This window comes from Galleria mellonella, unplaced genomic scaffold, assembly GCF_026898425.1.
Source record: "Galleria mellonella isolate WM207_F2 unplaced genomic scaffold, CSIRO_AGI_GalMel_v1 utg778, whole genome shotgun sequence".
Taxonomy (NCBI): domain Eukaryota; kingdom Metazoa; phylum Arthropoda; class Insecta; order Lepidoptera; family Pyralidae; genus Galleria; species Galleria mellonella.
In genome coordinates, this window is record NW_026442150.1 from 2,838,487 (window position 1) to 2,847,500 (window position 9,014).

The following is a 9,014-nucleotide window of genomic DNA, read 5'->3' on the forward strand; positions in this document are numbered from 1 at the left end:
AAGAATGGATATAATGTTGATGATAATAACTGGAACAATAATTTTATTAAAATGTGACAACAAATATTGGCGCAGTACAAAAGTTAAATTTCCGATGGAATTACACTCAAGAGTTTCTTTCATAGTATTTCCTACTAATGAATATTTATTGTCTTATTTCTCGTTTCATTAAACAGTTCTTTTCAGAACTGTATCGCTACTACGTATTGAAATTTAATGTCATGGCAGCGATTATTACGTGAATTGTAATGCGAATGGAGACGGTTCAAATAGCGCGCGAAATAGTATTCGGAAGCGACGAACGAATCAGTTCGTATTGGACGTTGTTCTCAGAACTACTTAATGTTCGTGTCTACAAAACGTTCTTTTCGTATGAACAGTTCTTTTGATGTCTTGTTTCTAAATATATCTACAGAACTATTGTTTCTTGTTTCTAAGATAGTGACGCGATGCGTCTACCTGTGTGACATGGATGAATGAACGAATCCAATATTCGTAATATATATATACGTGTCGACGGGGCCGCAGCGAGCTACGTGAGCACATCGGGGGGGGTTACGGAGAGAGAGAGAGAGCGAAACGTAGAGCGAGCGAGCGAGACAGACAGACAGTGTACTACTTGCTTGCTCGGTTACATTTTACGGATTATGTTGTCGTTGTTGTTGTGTGTTATACTACTTTGTACTTGTACAATGTTGTATGTATATATATATTTATTTATTTATCGGGGGAGTCGGGAGTCGGGCAGTCGGGCAGTCGGGCGTTCAGCAGAGACGGTGCTCGGTGATAATGATGGCGATGGCGATGGCGGGGTGACGGTGACGACTGTTGCTTGCTTTTGGATGGAGAAACGCATATATGGACAATAGAATGCATGCATGCATGCTCGCACGCGCATATATTTAAGAATATAGTTTTAAATTAAGATTTTATTGGAAGATTGTGTATGTACCTTGTGCCTACTACTTGTATATTATTATATATAATATATAATCGTCGTCGTCGTCGTCGTCGTCGTCGTGTTCGACGGTCGGTTGCCGTCTGTTCACCTGCTGTTTGATGAAGAAGATGAATCTACTACGACGTCGTGTCTCACTCGTGTCCCGCCTGCCAAGAAACCGTTTCGAATTCAGAAAAATATTGTTAGCCCTGAAAAGGGCTTTTTGTTTTGTTGTTTTTGTTTGCAGATACCACTACGACACACGCGCACGATCGGGGGCCGTAGTCAGCGTCGCCGTCGCCGTCGTCGTCGTCGTCGTCGTCGTCCATGGACGCAGAGCGGCGGGACGCGGCGGGGCGGCGGGGAGGCGCATCGCATCACACGCACCCGGGCGGCGACTGCGGCTGCTGCACCACCACACACTTTATCACACACCAAATGCGAACCTAATCCGTTCTCTATCGACAGCGACGACGGCGGGGTCGACGTCGTTGTGTCGTGGTGGTGTGGATGGAGGTGACAGCAGCTCTCAGCGTGGCCGACTCCGTCCGTCCGTCCGTCCGTCCGTCGGTCGACGTCTACTTCGCGACGAGAGAGACCGCACCGCCGAATTATTACTTCTTGGCTGATGCGGTCTTCTTAGCGGAGGTCTTCGATTTGGAAGCGGCGGCGGCGGTCTTCTTCGGTTTGGGCGCCTTCGGTTTCTTGGTCGGCGGCTTGGCGGTCTTCTTGGCCTTCGGTGCGGCGGCTGCGGCGGCGCCGCCTTTCGCCTTGGCCGGCGTGGAGGCCTTTCTCGCGGCGGCAGCGGCGGCGGCGGCGGCGGGTTTCCTTTTGGCGGCGGCCGCCTTCTTGTCTTTGGTGGCCGCCTTCGACTTGGACGGCGATGCGGCGGACGAGGCGGCCTTCTTCGCCTTACCGGCGCCGGCCGTCTCCTTCTTTCTGGACTTGGCGGTCGCCGAAGCGGCGGCGGAGGAGGCCGAAGAGGATCCCTTACCGCCGCCCGAGGCGGAGGCACCCGCGGAGCCGGTCCTGCTCGACGCCGTCGACCTCTTCTTCTTGCCCCCGGCGGAGGATTTCGACTTGTCGAGCTTGAAGGAACCGGACGCGCCCTGACCCTTGGTCTGAATCCGAGCTCCCGATTCGACGGCGCTCTTGAGATACTTTCTGATGAACGGTGCCAATTTTTCAGCGTCAACCTTGTACTGCGCGGCTATATATTTCTTGATCGCCTGCAGGGAGGATCCGCTGCGCTCCTTCAGCTCCTTAATGGCGTTGTTCACCATCTCGGAGGTCTTCGGGTGCGTCGGTTTGGCTTTCGCCTTCTTGACGCCGCCGGCCGCTGAAGCGGACGCCTTCGGTTTCTTCGCCGGCGTCGCCGGTGCGGGGGTTTCGGACGCTACAGCTGTGTCGGCCATCGTGTGTGTGTGTTTGTTTTACGCACGTGTAAATATCGATATAAAGATGAGAGATTATTCAATCAATTTTACACTTATTTTTGCTATGCTGCGTTTGAATAATGAATAAAGGTTCATCCGCAACCCTTTACAGGGTTGCAGGTGCGGGCCTCGAGCAATGGCTCTTTGCCCGGGCGCATACTGCGTAGGCTGCCGCCTACGCGTCGATTTTCGACCCGTAGGGCCGAGCCGACACTATTGTAAATAGTGTCGGCTAGGGGAAAAACATTTCTCGTGGGAGAAATGGGAAATGAGGGAAATCTATTCACGTCGTCGACCGTGCAGGGCCGGTTGAACCGTCGCCCTGCGTTGTGCCTGCTGTGCGCAGGAGATCTCGCGGCAATGCGCGCGTTGCGTCCGGGGGACGCGCATGGAGTGGGGCGAGGTCCCTTAGATGGGGGTGGACGCTATTATCCGCCCGGCTGAACATAGCGCGTGCCAGCCGGCGGACAAATTCGTCCACGCTAGGGACCGCGAGATCTCGGGCTATGACGTCATTTCTGACGTATCTAGCAGCGTCTGCGCACAGTCGCAAGGCACAGTTCTGCTGAACCTGCAGGCGCCGCCTCTGTGCATCGGAGCACAGTGCGTACCACGCGGGGGAGGCATACGTCAGCTGCGAACGAATATAGGCTTTGTAGATACCTACTTTCGTCCGCAGCGACAGGTTGGAACGTAGGACCGGTCGCAGCATGCCGCGTGCGGCCTTTGCCTGCGTGACCGCGCGTGAAACGTGCGCGGTCATACGCAGCGACCGGTCTATCTCGACCCCTAGGTAGCGCACTGTGCGCTCCCATGAGATGGGCGTGCCACGGAGGTTGAGAGGCGGCGGATAGTGGGTCCTGCAGCGAGTGGCGAGCGCCACCGTCTTACCCACGTTGACGGCGATGCGCCACTTGTCGAGCCACTCGGGCAGGAGGTTCAGCAGCCGCTGCATCTTGCGTGCGGCGGCAACGACACTGGTCGACGACGTGAAATAGGCACTGTCGTCGGCGAAAAGGGCGAGGACGACATCGCGCTCTCCCTCGAGGAGCTCATCCCTCAAGGTGGGGATGTCGTCGGTGTACGTCGCGTACAAAGCTGGCGATATGCAGCTGCCCTGCGGCACTCCGGCGGCGATGGGGTGGACGGTAGAGTCCGTGCCCTCGACCGTTACATAAAAGTTCCGGCCGGTAAGAAAATTGTCTATGACCCGCACGTAGGCTTGCGGCGTGCTAGTATACTCCACCAACTTGTATACTAGGCCGTCGTGCCACACGCGGTCGAACGCTTTCTCTATGTCGAGAAACACACCGACTACGCGTCGACCGCGGTTATGCTCGACGGCCATGTGGTGGAGCACGCGCGCAAGCTGGAGCGTGGTAGAGTGGCCGCCCCTGAAACCGTACTGTTCATCCCGCGGGGTGACATGCGGGTACAGACGGCGGAGCAGCGCACGCTCGAAGGTTTTAGCTACGTGCGGGAGCAGTGTTATCGGCCGGTAACTGGCCGGGAGTCTTTTATCTTTCCCGGCTTTCGGGAGGGCTATGACTCTACCTATTTTCCATAAAGAGGGAAAATGGCCGGTCCGGAGTATGCCGTTGTAGAGTTTGGTAATGAATACCAATGCTCTACGGGGCAGCTGGGCGAGTGCCGGGGTGGGTATTCCATCCGCCCCGGGCGCCTTGCGCCGAGGCAGGCGCTCGATGATGCGCCTGACCTCGCCGGGCGAGACGAATTTGACTTCCGTCAAGTCCGGCGGCGGGGCGGAACGGAACTCGCCTACGCGACGTACTACTCGCTCGTGATGCGCGACGACAGTATGCGGTGCGTCGGCGGCTACCGGATTGGCAGTAAACTGCCCCTCCAGGTGTTGTGCCAGGATGGTTGCCCGGTCAGAGGCTGCGTAACGACGTCTGCCCGCCTCATCGAGTAGCGGGCAGACGGGGGGTCGTGCTTTAGTGAGCTGTCGGTTGAGCGCGTAGAGAGAGAAGTCGTGCTCTCCCGCTCGGGAGATGACTCCCTCCCACGAGGAGCCGCGCCAATCGCGGACTCCGTCCGACAGCTCCGCAGCGAGGCAGTTGAGCTCACGCTTGACCCGCGGACAGCGGGTGCGGGCCCATAGGCGGCGGAGTGCTCTCTTGCGCGACAACTTATCGCGCAAGTGTACAGGTAATTCACCCCGACGACGAGCCGTCGAGTGAACTATGGTAGTGGCCGCCTCGAGCGCCTGTGTAATACGCTCATGTATGACGGTAGAGGCGGCCTCTATGCCCTCCGGCGTTGAAAAATCGCCGTCGAGGGGAATGTACTGGAGACTTGCGCGATAAGCCGTCCAGTCTGTACACCGCCGCCCCGACCTGCTTGACACGATATCCGTGCCGAGGTCGAGCGTGGCTAGAACTGGGAGGTGTTGCGTGTCCATGTCATACAACACCTCCAAATTGACCGGGCAAGGCACATGTTGTGTTAGTGCAATGTCCAGAACGTCTGGAATCCTATTTGGATTAGTGGGAATGTGTGTCGGGTGCGCTGGGCCCAACACATCATATCCGTGACAGTCGGCGTCACGGAGGAGTCTACGACCTATTGCCGTGTCCAGACGGCTCCCCCAAGCCGTGTGTTTGGCGTTTAGGTCGCCCATTAAAAGGGTGGGACTCCTCCCGTCCAGTACGTTCCGGACATCGGAGGGGCAGAATTCGTTACCAGGGGGGCGATAGGCGGCGTATATCCTCAATTCCGCGCCGTCGATGTTGATGCTTACTCCTATGGAGCGCATGACGCGGAATTCGGGGTGCTCCAATTCACAGTGCACGACGTCGCGGCGGACTAGTATTGCCGTTCCGCGGTATACTCTACCGGCCGGCGACCGCTCGTCGCGCCTATACGTGTAGTAATTGGGCACCCGGAACGTCTCCTTGGGAGACAACAGAGTCTCACCCAGGAGTATGATGTGTACATCCTGGGTGTGAGCAAGGAGACGGAGGTCTTGTGCCTTATCGCGTATCCCCCCGGGGTTCCAGTACACGACGCGGAGGGAGTTACTCCGCGACTCTGTACTGGCTAATAGTGGCCAATCCGGCGAGTGCCGCCGACTTGATGTCCTGTCCGGCCGCTAAGGCCGTGAGGAGGTCTGTAAGGAGCCCTATGATGAGCGTTAGGGCTCCATTATCTGCCGAGGCAGGGTGAACGCGCGTCTGTTGCGGCTGGGTGGTCGTCTGGGCCGACCGCCGCATAGGTTTGTGAGAATAGCGTGGGGCGGTGCCTAAAGGCGGCCACGCCCCCACCTGTTGCTCGCCCATAGCGACGGGCGCCATCTGGCGGCGAGCGGACGGGACTGCTGTCGGTAATGCAGTCCCTTGTGCCGGCAAACGAGACGGCTGGGTTGGGGGGGGAATTATACCCCGTTGTGAATTCACGACCCGAGAGCGTGATTGCGTCGCCCGGTCGACCTCCTCAAAAGGCGTAGATGTGACCGCCTGTTGCAGGCGGTTTCGTCGCCTTCGGCCGGCCCTGTTGCGCCGGCGGCGCTTAGGTTCTACGCCTCGGGTCGTGGGTGGGTTCGCCGGGGCCATAAGTGTGCCCCGGGCCGACGAGGTCGGTGGGACCGCTGTCACCGGGACCGGTGCAAGCGGTACAAATGTGCGTTGCGTGGGGGGTGCGCGCATAGGGAGTTGCGCGCGTGATTGCGCCGGCCGAGCGGGCGCACCCGCGCGCCTGTTAACGCCCGTGTTGGACGTCGGAGCTGTGGGGGCGGCAGGACGGGTTTGTATCCCCCTGCGGCGTGCCTCTCTCTTATACACCGCACACCGTCTATCGTTGGCGGTGTGCGGTTTGGCGCAGTTAGCGCAAGTGGGTTTGTGGTCGCGCGGCCGGTCGCAGTCGGCGGCCGCGTGTTCACCGGCGCACCGGACACATTTTATTGGTCGGTGACAATTGGCCGACGAATGGCCGAATCCCTGGCACCTGTGGCATTGAGCCAGGGAGGAAGTTGAGGGCCGCCAGCCCTCGATTGTAATACCACGCATGAATAAAAGTTCATGCGTGGCGTATAGACGGTCCAGCTCGTCCTTGCTCAAGGGATCGAGCTGGGCGTGGAAGACGCAGCCTGGGCGGCCGCGGCGAGCTGGGATACCCCGCACCAGTCTGACGGGGTAGCCCAGTTTGTCTAGGGCGTCGGCGACGGCGTCCGACGGCGTGTCGGACGGGAGCCCTCTTATCGCCACTTTGTGGGGCAATTCGGAGGCCAGGCTGTAACAGAACCAGCTGATCGCTGGGTCGGTAGCACTGGCCTCAGATAAATACTTTTGAACAAGACGGAACTCTTTGTCCGTCTTGCTAAGAAAACGCACGCCCTGTCCGAACGGGCGCGCGTTGGGCGGCTCACCCAGAGCGTGAGTGAGGGCGGCGAAGTGTTGTGTCCACCGCGGCAGACATTCGACTACGATGGGTGGGTATTTACCCTGCCCAGGCTGTCTTTTTGCCGCTCCCGACGATGTAGGTGCGGGAGGGGTTGGGGGGCGCGGCGCAGGAGCGGCCGCGGCCGCATCCGCGAACGATTTGGTGGGGGATAATGTCCCCACGGAACGAACCTGTACGTCGACACTTTCAAGTGCGACGTACGAAGTTTCGTCATCCCTGTTGGGATGCCCCAAGGCGCCGATGGCGTCAAAGTCCATGACGCGCTCGTCCTCGCTGTCCATAGAAGGGGCAGGCGAGGGCGAGCGGGGGGGTGTGGCGCGCCGTGAATGCGGGCGCGCCTCGCACGGCGCGTTCACCGAGCGAGACGCACGGTCCGCGTAGCGCGGTGTGGGAGCGAGACGGGGCGACGGTGGTGTCTCGCCGGCGTCTAACCGCTTCTCGGAAGGAATTTCCGAGAGAGCGGGGGATGGCGGTGTGCGGCGTTTAGCGGCCGTAGACGGCGTGGCGCCTGTACTGTCGCCGCTCGGTTCGGTGCGTTCTCCTTCCGCAGCAATAATGTTGCGGTTGGCGAGCGCAATCCTAGCCTCGCGGCGGGTGTAAAACGGTCCCAGCTCTGTCTCTGGGACCGGTCGGCTGATTGTCGGGTCCGCGAGGTCCCGACAAACCACCTGCCTCGGCACTGCTTGCCGCTGTGGCAGGGGCGCCGGCGCCCTGGGCGCCGACGCGGAAGAAGAGCGGGTCGGCCGCTTGGCCGACTCGAAAGGTTTGCGGGGGGGTTTTCCCCCGCGCTGAGACATGGTCCCTAAAACCCTAAGGCCCTACGTAGTAGCCCACGAAGGGCGAAGGGGTTGCTGAACCGACGCCGCCCAAGTGGGGACTCAGGCGGTGCCCTCAGTCTCGCCGTGGGTGCACTTGTTCTCCCCGTGAGACGACACCCTACGGTTTGAAAGTGGGGGGTGTGGGGGTTGGAACCCCACGAACGATCCCTACTATGCTGGAGGGGGGGGGTGGAGTCGACACGGCCGGGAAGACCGTGCTCTCGACCGTTACCGTGAGTGCACTTGTCCTCCCCGTGAGGCGACACTCTCCGGAACGGCCGAGAGGGGTGCGGGGGGACAGAACCCCCGCGACGACCTACGGTCCCTAGCCCTACGACTCGACCGTGCCCTGGCGTGTAGCACACGGGTGCCTACACTGGTGCACCCAGGTGCACGGACTATCTCCCCGTCGGCTTGTAGCCCTCAGAAGGGCTGACGGCCTCGAGTTCGTCTGAAAAGGACGGTCCTACTCGGTGGCGGCGGTACGAAGACACGGAGCACGAAGCTCCGGGCACGTGTAGGAGGAATCCGACTGTACAATCTTACGATTGCACAGTTGATTCCTCGGCGGTGAGCTGTAGCGGCGGCTGTGGCGTCCCACGGCGCTCGGCGGCAGCTCTGGAGGGCTCTCGAAGGCGCAGGAGTCACGACGTGCTGGGGAAGACGCTACTCGGAGTCTCGACGGTCGCCCGGAGTACTCACGAGAAGGATCACGCACGAACACGACGGTCTCACTGCAGGCACGGGAGCTCTCTATGCTGCGTTTCAGTACATGGCGACCGATGAAACCTTCGGCAATACCGTATCGAGAACCCGTGTGCCGCTAGACGTTTTCTCGTATGAACACTTCCAAGTTTTCACTAGCCCGCGTCCGATTAATTGCGTCTAAAACGTCATATTCACAATATTCAGGTCTGGACGACCCGCCGGAGTGACCTGTCCGAGTTGATCTCCGCATCCGACGCACCGCCGAGGCGGTGAGGTTCGCGTGCGTCGCGCGAGAGCGGTATATTTTTGTCGTTGTGTATCGCGAGTACCTCGGGTCCACTTTAAAAGTTATTTTTCTTAATTGTACACGAGTTTTTGGCGTGTACGAGTCGACGTTACAAGTGTGAAGATACCGTTCTTCGAATCTGTAGCAATTATTCAAACGTCGCATCGCTAACGCGTCTATTTTGACCGTCTCAAGTGGAGGGTCGTAAAACTCGCGCGGTCGGCGGCAGACGTACGGTCGATCGTCCAACCGCACGCTTAAGAACATACATACGGCGTCTGTCCATTTGTTAGAATGCAACCTGCATTTGTGGTGGTTATAAATAATCTTTTTTATTTTTTATTTATTTATTTATTTTTTTTTTTTTAAAGTATACGATTGTCCAGTAATTAATTAATTTATATATA

General features: G+C 58.4%; 1 protein-coding gene across 1 annotated transcript; it reads right to left on the reverse strand.

The window, feature by feature from the left end:
* Positions 1 to 908: 908 nt before the first annotated feature.
* On the reverse strand, positions 909 to 2,448 carry LOC128202139 (late histone H1-like). Its single transcript, XM_052901322.1, has one exon. It carries the CDS (start codon positions 2,353 to 2,355, stop codon positions 1,555 to 1,557), a length of 801 nt encoding a protein of 266 aa, XP_052757282.1. The 5' UTR covers positions 2,356 to 2,448; the 3' UTR covers positions 909 to 1,554.
* Positions 2,449 to 9,014: the final 6,566 nt, after the last annotated feature.

What these genes read in the sequence shown, in the direction of transcription:
- LOC128202139 (XM_052901322.1), bottom strand. Translation starts at nt 2,355, where the DNA reads ATGGCCGACACAGCTGTAGCGTCCGAAACCCCCGCACCGGCGACGCCG.